General features: G+C 49.0%; 1 protein-coding gene across 1 annotated transcript in view; it reads right to left on the minus strand.

Moving 5' to 3' along the window:
* The window catches only part of ELK3 (ETS transcription factor ELK3), a 69,095-nt gene that overhangs the window by 3,442 nt on the left and 46,094 nt on the right, over positions 1-19,559 (minus strand). The window contains exons 3-4 of the mRNA XM_021092732.2: positions 14,075-14,851; positions 4,404-4,526 (exon numbers count right to left, since the gene is read on the minus strand). Coding sequence (XP_020948391.1) covers positions 4,404-4,526; positions 14,075-14,851 — 900 coding nt within the window. The remainder of the gene's footprint in view (positions 1-4,403; positions 4,527-14,074; positions 14,852-19,559) is intronic.

Raw genomic sequence — 19,559 nt, forward strand, 5'->3', positions numbered from 1 at the left:
AGTAAACGTGTAGAACAAGTAAATGGATTTCTGCATTTTTGCAAACTATTTCAGTAACTGTTACTTGTCTAGTGCCTTACAGTTTATCAGTGGTTGTCATTTTGTTTGATATCTAGAGCCTATAAAATTAAGGCTGGTTATCCCCATTTTATGGATGAGAAAACACACTTCAGTTGAGTTCTGATTGGCTAAAACAGCAGTAAAGCCAAATTTAAACTGTCTGATTGAAAGACAACTGTGCTTTCTGTACCAAGCTGCCCACCTTATTTTTGTCAGCAGGTGGGGATAGTACTATTTCAGTTTCTTTCGTGGTTATATTCATTGTTTATTTCCTGACACTCAGAATTTTAACATTACGTAGAATTTTATGCATTTCAACTGAGTTATCAGGTCTGTTTGCATTTAGCCTATACTCTCTCTTTCATTTAAGGCATGCTCCTAACCACTATTCCCACTGATTAAGAGTGAACAGGAAGGAGAGCAGGTTTGAATTTTCATTCTTTTAGTTTCTTTACATCTTCTCTCACTTTAGTTTTTGTCCACTTCATTGGAGTTTTCAAGAGAACCAGCTTTTGGTTTTGTAGTTGATTTCTGTTCTTAGCTCTTTATTTCTCTACACTCAATTGTCATAGTTTGTTGGTTAGCCTGGCTTTTCTGACACATTTCATAGTCCTTTTTATTGGTTCCGTACCACCACCCCACCCCGGCCCCATCCACAACCGGTGCACCTTTTCCTTTTTTAAATTTTCTTCTTTTTTGCAGACGTTCCAGGGCCAGGGATTGAACCCACAACCACAGCATTGACAATGCTGGATCCCTAACCCACTGAGCCACCAGGAAGCTCCCCAGTCACCCTTTTCTTAAAGTGCTGCATATTCTCCAACTTTTGTCCTCAGCCTCCCTCTCTCCTATACTGAATTCAGCAATCATTTCCTGCTGTCAGTCAGATATCCGCACTCACTCTTAAGTCAGTAAGCGGTGGTTAGGAGCACAGCCCTAAACGTGAATCAGGCACATGTGATCTTGGGTAAACTGAGCAACATCTCTGGCCTGAGTGTCACTATCTTTTCAAATAAAACTACTTGGACTATTAAATGAGAAGCCATGGAAAGTGCTTAGAATAATCTCTGGCATAAAGTAGCCCTCAGGAAGAAACTATTGTTATCAATAGTTTTCCTAGTTTTTTAATCACTTGATGATCCTTGTCTCTGCCTAATTTTCACCACCTACTTACTCCTCAAACCCAGCTAAAAGCCTTCCTCTCAATTTTACCTCTGCATTGTCTTTGAAATATATTCCTGTTTTCATTATTATTTGTAAGATGATTCAAGTAGTGTAAATTTTCTATCTCCCTGCCCCTTATACTTTCTGCTTTCTCTTCTATCCTTTCTCCATACTGTAGTATCAGCGGTAGTTTTCTAAAATAGAGATATTATGCTGTCCCTGGCTTAAAAAGCCTTCCATGGTTACCACTTAACAAGAGGTGACGTGTGTACCAGTCAAGCCCCAAAGCTGCTTTTTCCATCCAGTCTCCTGTCACCCAGTGCTTTCCTGAATAGACTGCATACTTTCATATCTAAAAGATGCAGATCTATTCACCTAGCGTGCACTCTGCCTAAATTCTGTCCCTTCTTCCTAGCTTAGGTGACACTTCTGCTTTAGAGCCTTTATGTCCATTCCACAGCTGGAAGGAACTTCTCCTATTGGGCTCTTGAAGTACTTTGCACATCTATTATTCACATGTTTATCCCTAGAGAACGCTGCAGATATTTGCTAGGTTAGATTTATTGAATGAAAAATTAGAGAAAACATTAACTCTACCTTGTTCCAAGATGTATCTGTACCTACTAGATATATTCCACCTCTGATCAAAATCTGTTTCGGAAGTGGACAGATGTCCTAAAGATAGGCTTAAAATGCCAAACTATCCAGTTGAAACTGATCTCCATTTATAAATCAAGGTTGTATATTTAGATTTAGCATGTCTTTAGCATCTCTCTCTTTACTAGATTACACAGCATATCTCTTCTAGAAAAGCTAATATCTTCACTCGCCTTCCCTAAAAAAATTTCAGGAACTGTTATAACTTGCTATCATAATAATAATAATATTGGGACCTTTCGTGCCAGAACTCCTCAGCTCTGTCAACTGTTACCCTAAGGATTCTGATATAATTTTCTAATAATCACAACAAAATTTGCTAGCATTATTTAAAACTTCACTAAGTCTAATTTTTTCCTCCTCCAACACAGTGATACAGCTTAGGTGAAAATGTTTGGGTTTTCGGGGGTTTTTTGCATTTTGTTTTTGTCTTTTTAGGGCCAGACCCACGGTTATATGGAGGTTCCCAAGCTAGGGGTCGAATGGGAGCTGTAGCCACCGACCTGTGCCACAGCCACAGCCACGCCAGATCCGAGCCACGTATGCAACCTACCCCACAGCTCATGGCAACACTAGATCCTTAACCCACTGAGTGAGGCCAGGGATTGAACCTGCATCCTCATGGCTACTACTCAGCTTCTTTTCCACTGATCCCCAAAGGGAACTCCAAGTTTGTATTTTTAAATAAACTTCTTTTTATTAGTTTGAAAGGGGGGCACTATTGATAGTAATCTTTTAAAAAAAAAGTATTCTTACCATGTTATTTACCATTTTCAAAACTGCTGATTTCAGCTTCTACCACACTCTGTGCTTTTATCATAGGGAAAGTAATAATACTTGAAAAGGTACAAAATTCTTTAGTCTCGTGGATCCCAGTCCACAAAAGAGGGCCCAAAGCCATGAGACCCATCAGCCATCCAAACCTGGTTGCATTTTCCTCTTCAAGGTTGTGTTTTGAATGGCTCCAGGAGAAAGGGAAGTCCAGTTGGTGAAATCAAAATTAAAATTCTGAGCAGGTACCCTTTTATTTATGTATTTATTTATTGTCATTTAGAGCCACACCAGCGGCATATGGAGGTTCCCAGGCTAGGGGTCAAATTGGAGCTGTAGCCGCCAGCCTACACCACAGCCACAGCCATGCCAGATCTGAGCCGTGTCTGCGACCTACACCATAGCTCACTCACAGCAATGCCGGATCCTTAACCCACTGAGTGAGGCCAGGGATCGAACCCTCATCCTCATAGTCAGGTTCGTTAACCACTGAACCACGACAGGAACTCCTGAGCAGGTAGCCTTTAAATGCAGCATTTCTTTTGCAGAATTCTAAATATAAGTTTGGGGAACGACTGGTCTGCAGTGGTTCTCAAAGTGTGATTCCTGGAGCAGCATTACTAGGCACTCGAAAGAATGTTATTATCAGGCCTCATCCCAGACCTTCTAAATCAGACACTCTGGAAGTGGGGCCCAGCAAACTGCATTTGAACACACACGCCATCTGATTCTGCTGTACATTCACTTTGAGAACCGCTGGTCTACAGTAGTGACTGAAGAGAAGGGAACATGCGTATCTCCCAATTCCCAGAGCTCCTGATAGCAATATGTAGAATGACTGTGGACATGAGCCATTATTACCGTTGGGAATAATGGGCTGGGAAAAGTTTGGTATCTTAAGGCAAGAGATCCCAAAGAACTCTCAACCAGTAGTTCTCCACGGCTTTCTTGGGAAGTCGCCAAGCCGTGCACCAATCAGAGAGCAGAAGCCCAAGTAAGGTGGGGGACGGGGGCGGGCAGAAGGAAGAGACCCCAAATATCTACGAACCTTATTCCATATTCACAAATAATCTGTTCCCATTCAAAAATATCTACGGAACCCTAGGGCAGCCCCTGTTAGATTCTAGGGTTGGAGTAGTATTGCAGTTCCTAGCACCATGGAGCTGCCTGTACGTACACACCATACAACTCCTTTCTGATCTACTCAGGAACTCTGCCGTTCCCATCTGGAGACTTCCAGAAAATAAGGCCTTTTAGCTCCCCTACCAAAAGATTATTAGTCTAAAACTTGCCTACTGCTGCATTTGCTCACTGCTTTTTGCTATTTCTAGTGTTTGGTTTCCTTGCCCGAGTTATGGCCGCGGATCAACATGTTGGCTGTGTGTGACTGTATCTCAATTTCCTGTGATGAGAAGAAGGACCAGGAGGAGAAACCTGATGACTCCAGGGATATAGTCAATCATGACATCCTATCTCAACCCTTCTAAGGGAACCAGAGAAGCAAGATAGTAGTCAGAATCTTCTTAGCTCCCCCTTCTCCCAGCAAGAACCCAAATACCAGCAGGCAGAGCCTCTGGCACAGACGTAAATATTAACCTTGTCAAGCAAAATGTACAGCTGAGAAGAGCAGTGGAGACCTGATCTTTTTTAACCAAAGGTAGGGCAGAGCACACCATGATCTTGGCAGCATTTCCTGAGGAAGCATGTCCCTTAGAAGTTCCACATTAAAAAGTTCATTTCCAAATGCTCACCTGGAACAGCGTGTTTGGCCCCTGCAGCCGGGCAGGACTCAGTGGAGCAACTGGACTAAGGCTGCTCCAGAAATGTATGCTGGACAGCAGTGGACTCGGGGTCAGAAGCAATCCATTTGGTGTCTGGGAAAGAAAGCACACACATGGTTTTTGATACAGGCGTCACCTGACTCCAGCTGTGGCCAGGGGCATTAGCCATGAACCAAGAAACAAGCCTCTCCATTTGGGGAAAATCTGACATATTATTTCTACAGGGCTGTATGCAGTTGAATTTCTTTTTTTATAAAGGAAGAAAGTATGGAAAATTAACTTCCTTAAGCACGGTAGAAAACTCAAGTCTGTAGCAACTTTTGTCCAGATACTTTCTTGAATTTGCTCCTCCTCACACATTAAACAAGATTTAGTGGAGTAGCAAATGGGATCCCACGAAAGGGCTTCCTTTTTTTTTTTTTGCCTGTGTTTTCTTAGTTTTCTACAGTGGACTGCCATTATTTGGGCTATACACAGAGACACACATTTTTTAAAGGGCCTCTCAAGCTTCATTTTCTCTATCAATAACAGCCCTTTAATACATTAGGAACTGCAGCTAAAATACCCTGTAGCAGTTTCATCAAAAGCTCTGAACTGGGTTTTCCAGATTCCACTCCAGATATGCGCCTGATGAGAATTCATCTCCCTGGCAATGGTTTGGAGAGGGGGAAAAAAAATCCTTTGTCAGACTGGGTGTAAAGCCGAAACTCTGGGTCTCCCAGGAGAGAGCCAAGGATTGTATTTGCTGGCACACACACAGCAGGAGTCCTGGCCTGCACCCCAGCTAGCCAGCTAGTGTGTAGAAGAAACAACCCACCCCAGCTGCGAAGTCTGCTTTTATTCTCGGCAGAGGCAAACGCCCTCATCCAGGGTGATTTTGCACCTTTGGTGACTAGAGGGCGCCCCTCAGTGGTTTTGTGGTGGTAGTGAGGTGCTCCATGTAAGAAGCAGCACAGCAAGGACTCCAGCTTTTCAGATTGCATCATGCTAGATGCTGAAGTTAGCATCTTTTCCTAGAATTGGCCTTCGCAGCTTCATTAATTACCCAGGACATTCGGCTTAAACTAAGTGGAAAGGTCTCTATTCAGCAGAAAGGAGATAAACTCCCAAAGATTCTTAAACTGAAGCTGCTGAAAAGTAAACTAATTTATGCCAAATTACGTGAATCTTTGGTTCCACGGCACTTCCTGCATACTTAATGACCTATGAGGTTACAAGGATACATACGTATTTTGGATGAATTTCCCATTTGTTCTCATCCAAGGCAGTGTCACAAGCACGCCAGGCCATCTGGCTTACCGGTTAAGGCTTCAGTGGTTTTACGTGGGCTCTGCCAGGGTGCCAGTCTCAGAACCGCTACTTACTAGCGAGGTACAACTGATATGCCTCAGATTCCTCATCTGCAAAATGGGGGGAAATGCCCCCATTCTTTACATGACGGGTTTGTCAGGAAGGGTCAACGACGTGTGCAAAGCTCTGAACGTGCGTCTAGCACACGGCAACTGCCTCGCAAGTGTTCAAGACCGTCCTCGTTAGCAATGAATTGAAAGTGTACCTGACTGAGTGTATTGCACCTGCGTGTGGAAAAGCCCCTCATGTCCCAAAACAGACACGCCTGCCTAGTCAGCCAGTATTTTAAGGTTCCTCTCAGTCACGTCAGGTTCAAGGACACAGCTCAGGCGATCTGAGAGGATGAACTCTGAGGCCAGGTTCCAACCTCGGTATGTCTGCCGCGTTAACACGTACGAACCAGCGCATCACGACCTGGTTTATCTGCCCAGGAAGGTCTTGTGGCTCCAGTGCGCCCGTGAATCCTTTAAACTCCAAAACATCACTTTTTCTCATCCACAGCCACAAACAGGCAGCCTTTCTGCTTTAATCCTCTGAGCAACATATGAGGTGTGGAATATCGTTTCAGAGTCTAACATACACACCCATGTCTGGATTTGAGATGCTTGCACATTTATTTCTAAGGGATACAGTGGCCTTCTGTTTCTCATGTTTAGTATGTTTGAAACGTCTTCTATAATATACGCAAATAAATGCTGTGAAATGATTTCCTTCATTCCTTTCCCCCATCCCTGTTCTGCCTGAAGATCCCGTGGCTGTCGAGAAAAAACTGGTTGGCTGCTCTTTTAAGGGAAGTTCCTATAAAGGTTGGCCTGGGTTATCTCTGGTTTCTTGTGAGCTTTCAGAGCCTCAGACAAGCCACTTGAGTCATGGAAGGAAGGCTAAGCCCAAGGCCAGAGGTTAAAGAGGCCACCAGCAAACCAAATGCTCCCTCTTCTTTCACTCAAGAATGTCTTCGCAAATGGGCTCCTCTGAGGGGCAGATAAGGACTTCCTGATCCTGCCACCTGCCTGGGAAGGAGACGCCCTAGGGCCCAAGGACAATTCATTTTCAAGGGAAAAGACCCCATCAGGACCTCAATTTTGTCCGCCCCACGTTCTTCTGTCACTCAATTACTGAGGCTTCTAGAGAGCCCAACATTTGCACTAAACCTGGTGAGCGAACATACAGACATGCCCTTGCTGGATGCCCTCTGACCATCAAAATTCCACCTCCTCAAAGGAGACTTTGCTGCTTTCCCCTCAGCCCAATGGTACAAACTCGCCACCTTTCCAAATCCAGTGTTTCTTAGGACTCATCTATTTCTATCAACAGTACCACCATTTATCTATCCACCCAACAGATACTGAGTACATAACACGTGTTAGGTGCCAGAGACACAATGATAAAACAAGACACTACCCCTGCCCTCACAGCCTGGAGTACAACCCAGCGTCCCAGTCACTGAGATGCAAATGCCTTCTCCCCTTGCCCCCTTCCCACAATCTCTGGGTGTGGCCCGGGGATCCTTCCTTGAAATGACTCTATCCCCTCATTTCCAGTCTTGCAGGTGGCATGTGACAGCTGCCACCTACCACAGTCCAGCTGCCTCTGACCTCTCCCTTGCAACCTGTTCTGAGCACTGCCACTGAATCAATCACCTTAAGACATTATGCTTCTCAGTTTCAGGAAAGGAAAAAAAAAAGTATGACCTCCTCAACCAAAATTCTAGGTTCCCCCATAGCCTAGTTTCACGTGAACCCCCCTACTTCGCTTGAAATGTCCTGAGCAGCACACAATTCCAACCTCCTCGTTCTTTAGCAGCTCTTCTAGAACTTCCCAGGTGAGCCAGGGCTAGACCCACTCCACGAGTGGTCTCATGTGTTTCCATGCTTTTGAAGCACCCCTTATGTGTTGATGACTCCCTGACTTTATCCCCAGCCCCGAACTCTTGCCTCAGCTCCCACTGCAACAGAATGTCCTTCAGGCGCCTCACACTCCACACAGCCCAGACTGGACTTGCAGCCTTTCTCCACCTCCGTCAGTTTACCTCCTCCCGTGCCGCTCACACTCCCCGTCTGACTCTTCCCCTAAAGCCTCCGTACCCTTGGCCAAGTCCTGTTGATGGAGGTCCCTGTGACCGATTCACCCCCTTTGGCCCCATGCCGCTGTCACAGCCTTAGAGCCTGTCTTTCACCTGGCATTTGTACCATCTCATTCTAACTAGTTCCAGCCTCAGCCCTCCCCAGTCCACGTCATTTCCGCAACACACTTCTCCCTGTGTCACTGAGGCTCCATCTCCCACCCATCCTTTACCTTTGGAATTTATCTTCCCCTCTTATCAAACTACTGCACTGCCCTCATGCCCAAAGCAGTTTCCCATCTTTACCCCCTGGCTCAAGCTGCTCCTCTGCCCACAGTGCCCTCTTTGCCCCATGTGCCAAATAAGTTGCTGCGGATCCTTTAACACCTTGCCCCGTGTGATCGCCCTTCCTTGAAGCCTCTTCCCCATCCCTTCCCATTCCCCCAAAAGTCAGTTCCTTCTTCCTTAGTATTCCTTTTATACTTAAGGATTCCTTTTCTGCTGTGTCCGGGATACTCTATCAGTCAACTTAAGTTAGGAGCTCCCTCCCTGATGAATGCGGATTAATTCATGTTTGCATCCCCAGCTCCAAGCAAAGCAGTTGGCTTGACAGGTGCTCAATCTGTGTTTGCTGAATTGAACGAAATGCCTTTTCCCCCTTTTGCTCCTAAAGTACTTCTCTGCACTGTGTATTTGACACTAGCCATGTGCGATCTTGTGTGTGTATGTGTGTGTGTGTGTGTGCGCGTGTGCATGCGTGCCTTGTCACAGCTAGGTCTGAAGGTCATAAAAATAGGCACTTATGCTTTTGGTGTCCTTCCTATGATTTGCAAATAATGCTCAATAATCACTTGTTGATAAATTCTAATAGCAAGTTTTGTTCCCCTTGACTCACACCCCCAGCAGCTATTAATTTCCCATCAAAACAAGTCCGAATTCCTCAATGAGTTCCCAGGGTCCTCTATAATTTCGCCCTAAATAATACATTGCCCTTATTTTTTTTTTTTACCGACTAGACAGCAAGCGTGTTAGCTCATGAGAGCAGGAACTGTGTCTTTCTTGCTCATCTCTATCCTCAGGTGCCCAGCCAATAGTTGGGCAGGTTGTTGTTAATCTTCCATAGATGCCAAGAGAATCCATGGCAAGGCCCTTTGTGGTTTAGAAAAAAAAAAAAAAAAAAGTCCTCAAAGGGTGACAGTGAACCTCTGGAAATGCCTAGAGGTGTTTGAATTCCAATAAAAACATGGTTTTAAGAACTTTAAAAAAGACGTGGAGTCACACAGAAGTGTGTATGGCACTGGATGTGCAGGGAATTCCACACTGGGCCAGGGTAGCTATGGTACATGGTGGGCAAAAAACAGCAGAAGGGCAGAGCTGGAGTGGAGCCAGCAGATCCGTGAAGGAGCTACGGAAAAGAGAGAGGGCAGCCCAGAGCTGGGAGAAGGAAGAACCAGCTGGAGGGTAAAGTCACACAAAAGTCTCCGGGGGCTCTCCTTCCCCTGTAGCGCCGGTGTGACGAGAGTCGCACGCTGAGCTGTGGAAGTGTTACAAAGCGGGATGAAGGGAAAAACCAGACTTTCCTTTTGTGGGTGTGCCAAAGGGGACAAGAAGACGAGAAACAACCCCAGAGCTGAGAAGGGATGCAGTCTACCCGGACGGCTCCTCAACACATGCACCCAGTTTTACTGGCATTTTAATTTCAATTCCCACCTTATGATTTGGGCTCAAGGTTGTTAACATCCATCCGTAAAACCTGCACGAAATTTAGCATCTCAGTCCTCAGCAAGCTGTCTCTACTCAGTGTTCATCCACAGCTGCTGCCAAGAAAACAGCCCCGGGGCATATGCATGCTCAGACTCTGATGATGAGGTCATGCCCTGGTGCCCACTCCTATCTGAGTTCAGCATCTTAGACATCACATGTGAGATGAGCAGAGGCCTTGGCATAAATGAAGGGACATGCACCAAGCCAATCTCTTATGCTGGTAAGAGAGGAGGAGGGAGAGACCCAACAGAAGAGGCAGATGGAAGAGAGACATGATGCCAAGGTGCAGAAGATACGGGGAATCACATGTTCCAGCTGGCACCATTTAGGCTTCCGTGGTGCCTGTCTGGGAACCAGAGGGTTTCACATCCTGGTCCTGCCCCCACCCTCCACCCACATCACCAAACCCATCTCAATTTCTGTAGCTCAGGCCACCAAAGAAAGCATTCCTGTCTCTCTAGCAACAGTCCAATATGACCTCAGCAGCTGAGCTCCAACTACGTTGGTACCTAGCTTTTTCTTTTTCTTGTCTTTTTGCTATTTCTTTGGGCCGCTCCCGTGGCATGTCGAGGTTCCCAGGCTAGGGTCGAATCGGAGCTGTAGCCACCGGCCTACACCAGAGCCGCAGCAACTCGGGATCCAAGCCACGTCTGCAACCTACACCACAGCTCACGGCAACGCCAGATCGTTAACCCACTGAGCAAGGGCAGGGACCGAACCTGCAACCTCGTGGTTCCTAGTCGGATTCGTTAACTACTGCGCCACGACAGGAACTCCGTTTTTTTTTAAGGGCCACAGCCTTGGCATATGGAAACTCCCAGGCTAGGGGTCGAATCAGAGCTGCAGCTGCCGGCCTACACCACAGCCACAGCCACTCTGGATCCTAGCGGTGTCTGCCACCTATACCACAGCTTAAGGCAACGCCAGATCCTTAACCCACTGAGCAAGGCCAGGAATCAAACCCGCATCCTTACAGAGACCATGTCAGGTTCTTAACCCACGGAGCCGCAATGGAAATTCCCAGCTGGCTTTTGCATTTGCACTTTTTCAGTTCCTCGCCTCCTTGCTGGGGGTGTCTCTGGGGGGGTCCCCACGTCTGTCCACATCCGTAATCTTGGCTTCTCAAAGACGCACAAGCATAAGCTCAATGGCATTTGGCACGGGTACGAGCAGATGCACCCCAGGTACGGATGGCAGCAGAGGTTTGGATGTGGCAGAATACTGATGACTTTTCATGCCTGTCATGGTGTGGACTGAATTTTCAGGTCTGAAGTGGGGCCTACACAAGGCATGCGGTTTAATAAGGTCCTCGGAGGGAATTGCAACCACACGACCCTAAGCATGTCAAGACATGCTTAATCCTACCCTTCTTCCTGTCATGCTCTTAGCTGAAGCTACCTTGGAATTCTGTTTGGAATAAATGAATAAATAAAATACAAATCATTCTTGGAATAAAGTTCTTGGGGATGTCATTTTTATAGCACACTTTATCTTTTCTAAAGCCAACTGTGAGGAAAGGTTGAATTGGGAGAGTCCCACAGGTAACAGGTGTTTCTGTGTAAACACTACACGCAGCACACCCCACAGAGGAAAGTGGAGTTTCTGTGACAGGCTGTGCTAAGGCAGGGGGGACACCAGTGAGCTACAGGCCTGAGACGCCCCTGCTGCCTGGGAGAGAAAGGCCCCAGGCCCCTTGTGGAGAGAAACTCCCCCTGGCTGAAAAGGGAAGTCTTTTGCTCCTGTCCCCTGGGGGTGCTTTCAGGGAAATAGGCTTGTCCCTTAGGCTGAGTCTCTGTCTACCTCAGTGGAAGGGTGGCTGCTGTGAGAGCTGATGCCATTTCTGACTGTCACAAGAGGGAGAGCCATGGGTTGGTGGGGTAGTGTCTGGGCCACCTGGAACAGCGACTCCCTTGAGAATCCAAGGCCCACACTGACTCCAGACCCACCCCCAATCCTGAGAGAGAAATCCACTTGGCTGTCCTGTCTGATCTCAGAGAAGCCACCTGGGTGAATGCCCCCCCCACCAAGTCCTGCCCGTTCTCTGCTCTCTGGCTTCTCCCTCCTCCTCAGCCACCCCCAGCTGCTGCAGGTGCACAGCTGGCCCAGCTAGCAGGTGCACAGCTGGCCCAGCTAGCAGGTGAGGGGCTTGCAAGTCCTGAGCTTCTGCCAGCTCCCAAAGGCCGCCTTTGACACCTTTGGCTCCAAATGGCTTCAGAGACGACTCCCTCCCCCAACCCTTGCCCGATGCACTTGCCTCTCTCAGCCCAGGCGCGCCCCCACCTCCGGTCCAGGCCCAGACCCTACCCTTGGCCCCTCTCCCCGCAGGAAGCCCTGTTCCAGTTCTTGGACTTCATGACACGGCCTCCCAGGTCGAGGCCCCACGCTCCCAGCTGGGCTGAGGACCGTCTCCCCCCCCAAGTCACAGGTCCTCTGTCCAACGCCTGGCTTTCCTCCGCTTTCCCCTCCCTGGTGCTGGGCCCATCTGGGCCATCCCGTCTCCCAGTCCTGAGCTCGGCATCCATTCCTTCACATCCGCCCTGCTTCCCTACCTCAGCTCAAGGTCCCTCCTGCCCTCAGCCCAGCCCCACAGGCTCAGCCCAGGGCATGGAGCTTCCCCAAGTTCCCTGTATCCGGATCCAAACCCACAGGGCTAGGCTGAGCCGCTTTCCTCCGACCCTGCTACAGGCTGGCAGGTGTCCAGGGACAGTGAGACGGGCTCACAGAGAAAGCAGAGATGGAACTCAGAGTTGGCCTGGGCCTGGCTCGAGCCCTCTCCGAGCCTCCCGGCTGGAGGTGGCTGGGAGAGGTGACCCTGATGGCCCAGCCCGGCCCCACCTCCAGGTCCTTCTTGGCTACATTGGGAGCCGCTGCGTCTGAGCCATTTCCTCAGCAGTCCTGCGTCCCTGGACAGCTTTGCTTGGTTAGAAAAGAACCCACAGAAGAGCACACGTGCTCACTCTGACCTGGAAGGGAGCCCTGAGCCCTCGCCTCCATGCCAGCATGCCCATCGCCACCAGCTCACAAGCAGAGCTGACCCAACCGCCCTGGGAGAAGCCATGAGAGGGGAATGGCCGAGAGTTGCTTTTATCTGCCTTGCAGGTGCCACGGACATTTCATGGTCAGGGGCGACTCTTTTGCCAGGGTGCGGGCCGAGAGCCTTTACTTCAAGAGCACGGATGCTGCAGCGGACTAACTGGGGTCAAGGTCACCTCTACCACCTGTTAGCTGTGTGACCCTGGATGAGCTGCTTCACCTCTGTGCCTCTTTTACCTCTGCCCGAAAAATGGGACAAGAGTCGTACCTCCTTCACGGGCCTGTGATGAAAAATAACCGAGACAGTGCATGGGGGGTGTTTATCACAGTACCTGGCACACATGAGATGCTCAAAATATGCTGCTGCTGACAGTGATGGTGACAGCAAGGACAACCACAGCGATGGGTACAGAGGCAGGGGACAGAAGGCCCCTGCACACCTCCAGCAGGTCCCCACCCCGGTGTCACAAAGCCACGTGATGCTAAAACCTGCCAGTCAGAGCCAGCTCTCTTTCCACGGCCATTATCACACTGAATCCTCACAACAATCCATTTCGCAGATGTGGAAACCGGCTGCGAGAGCAAGCACCCAGAGTCACATTTCTACCCAGCAGGGCAGCCAGGAACTGAATCCAGGTCTGCATCCCTAAAGCCAATTCACTAAACCTCTGCCACTGAACTACATCCAGCTTTCCAGCAGAAAAAGAAATAGGTTGCCCAGTATCTGCTCTGCCTTTGCGCTGCACCTGCCAGCTGGACAAAAGCGAGCATCTGAATCCTGCCTTTGGAGGAAAAGGCTGCCTCCTCATCATTGTTAGCAACACTGGAGACTTTTCTTGCTCCACGAGTTTGCTCTCCTCTCCCCTGTGCTGGGTACCTGGGCTTTCTCAGACTAGCACTGTTTTTACTGAAGCATCTCTTTCTCCCCGTTTGGGGAGGTTCCTGCATTTCTTCTTAGAGACGCCAGGACAACCCAGCTCCACCCCGCCGACCGCAAGAGCTGTGTTGGTTACCATCTATTTTCTTATTAACAGAAACCAAAAGGCTACGTAGCAAGCGCTCCCCAGAGACGACTCGGACATAAGATTTTCGCAAAGCCCAGGGACCTTCAGAAAGGTCACTGTCCTGCCTGGCTTTCCCTGGAAGCCCACTGTTTGGATCTGCTTTGACGGCCACTGTGCTTATTCCATCTTACTGGGGCGCTGGGCCCCTAGACACCAACCAGGCAGCCCACCTTCTTTTGTGCACACCTCCGTCTGGGCGTGGAAAAGCAATTGCCCTTCACGATGCTATGGTGACATTGCTCCGGGGACCCCAGGATGATCCTTTGAGAGGCAGGAGGAAGCTGCTTAGGCTGCTCCCTCCCGCCCGTCTGCTAAGCCACTGGATCTGACCAGGCCAGGATGCCAGGGGCACCAGGGACAGCTCTTACCTGAGCAGTGAAGAAGGCTGGGGTAAGGGATCCAGAGGGAAGGGCCGGGCTGTTGAGGGCGATGGAGCCGATGTCGGTGCCAGAGAGCACCAGCGGGGGCGCGGAGATCTCCAAGCCTTTGGGTTTTTTGGCCTTTGGGGGAAGCGATGGAGACCGGGTCTTGGAGCCCGATGACAGGTTCAAGGGCTCCAGGGAATCCGAGTCATGGCAGGCGGCCTCCAGGAAGAGGCTTCTGTGTTCGGAAGGGAGGGGCGAGTTGGGGGACAGCGACGGGGACCGGGAGGAGGAGGGAGAGGCAGACGAGATGCTGGCGGCGTTGGGCAGCATCAAAGAGGAGATCTTGGAGACGGACGAGGCCAGGAAGGCCTCCGACGTGGACGGCAGGGACACCACGGGCCTGCTGACGTGCCGGTCGGTCTTGTTGGTCACAAACCTGATGACAGTCCGGACTTCTTCCACGGGAGGGCTGTCTTCCGGCTGCTCCTCCAGCTTCTCCGTCTTGATGGCCTTGAAGGACTCCGGGGGGCTCTGCAGGGAGTTAATGGTGAAGGACGAGTAGAGGCCCGAGTGCAGGTACTCGTTGCGGCCGGCGCTCTTGAGCGCCGACAGGCCGTGTCTGTGCGCCTCGCGGCCCTCGGGGGGCGCCTTGCACTCGCTGTCCTGCAGCAAGAGGCTCTCCCGGCTGATCTCCACCGCGTGAGGGTCCATTTTCAGTATCTCCGGGAAAGAGACAAATTTGTACACGAACTTCTGCCCGATCACCTTCTTGATGATGTTCTGTGAACACAAAAGCAGACACGGAAACGATGAGCGGGTCGGAGGACGCGGGTAAGAGGGTCAGGGCGGTGGGGACGCAGGCAGAAGCGCCCACCGGCCCGGCCTGCGCATCTGGGCTAAGGGGCCGCGGAGAGGGGACTGCAGCGGACGGCGCACGAATCTGATCTGCGCTCTGGTCCTGCGAATTCCAAAGGGCGTGTGGTCTTTGGCAAACGGATGTCATTTTTAATTTCCCCCTCTAGGAAGTGAAGACTGCTGTTCCTAAAAAGACAGTAACAGCCGGCAGTTCCCGTCGTGGCTCAGTGGAAACAAATCCAACTAGTAACCAAGAGGGTGCGAGTTCGATCCCTGGCCTCGCTCAGTGGATTAAGGATCTGGCGTTGTCATGAGCAGTGGTGTAGGTCACAGATGCGGCTCAGATCTGGTGTTGCTGTGGCTGTGGCGTAGGCCGGGGGCTACAGCTCCGACTTGACCCCTAGCCTGGGAACTTCCATATGCTGCAGGTGCAGCCCTTAAAAAAAAGAAAAAAAAATATATGTATATACATAGTAACAGTTGCCATTTATTAAGCACTTACTGTGTCACTGGCATTGTTCATGCATTAGCTCATATAATCTGTACAGCAATCCTAAAAGGAAAGGCTTACTCAACTCCCAGTTTAAAGCTTAGGAAAATAAGTTTAGTGCATTTAAATAACCCACACAGCCACATGGTAGGTAAATGGTAGAGGCAGCATTTCCTTAACCAGAATATAGCATTGTCTTACCTACCTTGGGGACTTGTGAGAATTCAATGCAATAATAATGGGAAAGCATTCTGTAAGCTGGGAAGCCTTATAGAAATGCAAGTTATTAGCACCAAACACCACAATGTTTTCTGACATCATGTAGCCATATTTTCCCTTTTTAATTTTCTGCCAAGAAAGCCACTGGAGGGAAAAGGAAAAAAAAAAAAAAAAAAAAACATATTGTCTACTTGAATGTTTTTCACAGTATTTTAAGTTGCTGGTCTCAACTTCTGGCTCTTCCATTCATGGCTCCTGTCTTCGCAACCATGAGAATGTAAATGAAAACCAATAATCACTGCAAAAGTTTTCACGCCTCTTTGGGAAAACAGACTTCATTTTAAAGGCTGCACTGTTCTTGAGGTTTATTACATCGGAACATCAGCAAGTATCTATCAAATGCTTGCTAGGTACTCGAGGCAGACAAAGCACAGAGAGGTAGCCGCACTATCCGGTGGGAAAAGGATTTCCTTGCAAACAGTTTCTCCTAAAACTTGGGGGTGAATGAGGGTTTTAAAAAAACCATTTGGGGGAGAAGAGCTTTAGAGGTAGCTCCTATTGGGAGTTCCCGTTGTGGCGCAGTGGTTAACGAATCCGACTAGGAACCATGAGGTTGCGGGTTCGGTCCCTGCCCTTGCTCAGTGGGTTAACGATCCGGCGTTGCCGTGAGCTGTGGTGTAGGTTGCAGACGCAGCTCGGATCCCCCTGATATCCCACTAACCCACTCGTAGGCTGGAAGGTACATCCCTTCCTTATGATGGAAGCTCAGAGATGGGAAATGATGTGCCCAGGAACCACAAGATCTACTCATTCTAAAGCCTAAGCCTGTTCTAATTCCCACGCAAAGCTGGAGGGAGAGAATCAAAGAGCCCCTGAGAAGAGATGGCATTTTAAAATTATTTTCTCTAAAAGCTTAAAAAATTGAGATATTATTGAGACATATAACATTGCTGGTTGCAGGTGTACCACATAATGATTTGTTATTTGTAAATATCGTAAGACAACCACCACAGTAAGTCTGGTTCACATCCATCAGCACATGTCATTCCAAAATGTTTTCCCTGTGATGAGAACTTTTAAGAGTTAGTCTCTTAGCAACTTTCAGATATAAGAGAGGACATTTAATTTTAATTTTTTTTTTTTTTTTTTTTTTTTTTTTTAGGGCTGCACCTCGAATCGGAGCTGTAGCCACCAGCCTACACCACAGCCACAGCAACTCAGGATCGAAGGTGCGTCTTTGACCTACTGCACAGCTCATGGCAATGCCGGATCCTTAACCCACTGAGCGAGGCCAGGGATAGAACCTGCATCCTCATGGATACCAGTTGGGTTTGTAATCCACTGAGCCACAACAGGAACTCCCCCATTTAATTAAAATTTGATGTTCCGGAGTTCCCATTGTGAGCAGCTGTGGTGTAGGTCGCAGATGCAGCTCGATCTGGCATTGCTGTGGCTCTGGCGTAGGTCAGCAGCTGTCGCTCCAATTCGACCCCTAGCCTGGGAACCTCCACATGCCGTGGGTGCGGCCCTAAAAAGACAAAAGAAAAAAAAATTGATGCTCCTCTTATGATCCCAGTTTGGTGTCTATTATGTTTTTGCCTTCCCTTTGGATACATTAGAGGCTGCTAATTTGCCTGTGTCCTCCTGAAACGGATCCTTGAATCCCAGAAGTGAATCGACGTAGCCCCCAGGAGGGACCGGCATCATCACCACGCCCCTGAGGTTTCCAAGGAGGAATTCCTCAGGGCAGACATCTAAGGCAGGGACGCACCAGGTCCCCATGCACCCCCGGAAATCCCAATAACGCAAATCAGCACGCAGGAGGTTCAAACCTGAGGGCATGAGACTCAAGGCTGAGCCCCTCCTGGTCTGCAGGTTCACCCTCCAAATCCCATGCACTCCATCGGATCTCATTCTCACACTCAGCACCGCCAAAGCTGAAAATCACTTGGAGAAACTTCGCAGAGATCTGGTTACCTTAAGAGACCCACCTGACCCTAAGTGGCAGCAGCTCTGCAGGTGACACCAGGCCTGGGTAGACAACTCGCCTGGAAGAAATGGGCTCCCAGCAGGAAAGGGTTAAACAGGGGTGTCACTGGTGCCACCTGACCGCAGTTGTAAAAAGAAAGCCTGCCTGCCTGGTGTGTTTCTCTGCTCAAATTCTAAGGTGTTTTTGCTTCCTGCCTATGACATTTTTCTCCCTGGGGGAAAACTTTATTTCATCCTCAGCCAATCTGAACATTCATTTAAACCGAGTGAATCATTAGAGCCTGAATAATTACACAGAAGAAAAGAGAAACTGTATGGGCTGAATCCTTTCTTCTGGCAGCTCTCGTAAAAAAAAGATTTTTTTTAAAGAACCAACCTTTAATGTTGTTATGAGTATTCAGAACAGAATGTCTGAGCGACTGTTACAGCCACAAGCAAACCAAGAAGTCATTTGGGGCTGAAAAATGATAAAAGTAGTTGGGAACTAGAAGGCAGTCTCAGATGTAGCACTGGGCCTTGATGAGTTAAAAAGGACATAAGGGGAGTTCCCGTCGTGGAGCAGTGGTTAACGAATCTGACTAGGAACCATGAGGTTGCAGGTTCGGTCCCTGCCCTTGCTCAGTGGGTTAACGATCCGGCGTTGCCATGAGCTGTGGTGTAGGTTGCAGACGCGGCTCGGATTTGGTGTTGCTGTGGCTCTGGCATAGGCTGGCAGCTACAGCTCCGATTAGACCCCTAGCCTGGGAACCTCCATATGCCGCGGGAGTGGCCCAAGAAATGGCAAAAAAGACAAAAAAAAAAAAAAAAAAAAAGGACATAAGGGGGAGGTCCCGTTGTGGCTCAGTGGAAATGAATCTGACTAGCGCCCATGAGGATGCAAGGTCGATCCCTAACCTCGCTCAGTGGGTTAAGGATCCAGCGTTGCTGTGGCTGTGGTGTAGGCCGGCAGCTACAGCTCTGATCAGACCCCTAGCCTGGGAACCTCCATATGCTGCAGGTGCAGCTCCAAAAAAGACAAAATAAATAAAATTAAAAAATAAAATAACATAAAATGGACATAAGGAATAACCCACAGGACTCTCGCTGAGAAATGAAGCAGCCAAAGGAAGGACAGTCATTAGAGAGACAATTATCCAGCCATAAAAAGGGCTGAAGCACGGACGCACCCTGAGTGCGTGATGCAAGTGAAAGAAGCCAGACGCAAATGGCCATTCAGTGCAGGGGCATTTTATATAAAATGCCCAGAAGAGACAAATCTGTCTATAGAGATAGAAAATAGCTGAGTCACCTCCTGGAGGAGGATGAGGTGGGATGGGGGAATTGAGAAGTGACACGGAAAGGTGAGACATTTGGGGGAGGGTAGTGAAAACGTTCTGAAATTGACGGTGGTGATGGGGCGTTCCCGTCGTGGCTCAGCGGAACCAAAGCTGACTAGTATCCATGAGGACACAGGTTCGATCCCTGGCCTCCCTCAGTGGGTTAAGGATCCGGTATTGCCTTGAGCTGTGGTGTAGGTTGCAGATGTGGCTCGGATCTGGCGTTGCTGTGGCTGTGGGGCAGGCCAGCGGCTACAGCTCCGGTTTGCCCCCTAGTCTGGGACCCTCCACATGCCACAGGCGTGGCCCTAAAAAAGACTAAATAAAATAAAATTGACTCTGGTGATGGATGTACAACTCTCTAAGTACACTTAAAGCTACTGAATTGTCGCCTTTTTGGGGGGTGGGAGCAGGGCTGCAGCTTCAGCCTACGGAAGTTCCCAGGCCAGGTATGGAATCTGAGCTGCTATGCCACAGGTGCAGCAACACGGGATCCTTAACCCACTTTGCTGGAGCCAGGGATCGAACCCGCACCTCAGCAACGACCCCAGCTGCTTCAGAGACAACGCCAGATCCTTAACCCGCTGCACCACAGTGGGAACTCCAAATTATACGCTTT

The sequence above is a fragment of the Sus scrofa genome, chromosome 5 (assembly GCF_054392235.1).
Source record: "Sus scrofa isolate SSC_HxYL_T2T_F1_AM1 chromosome 5, Sscrofa_HxYL_maternal_Yorkshire_Landrace_v2.0, whole genome shotgun sequence".
NCBI classification, from domain to species: Eukaryota; Metazoa; Chordata; class Mammalia; order Artiodactyla; family Suidae; genus Sus; species Sus scrofa.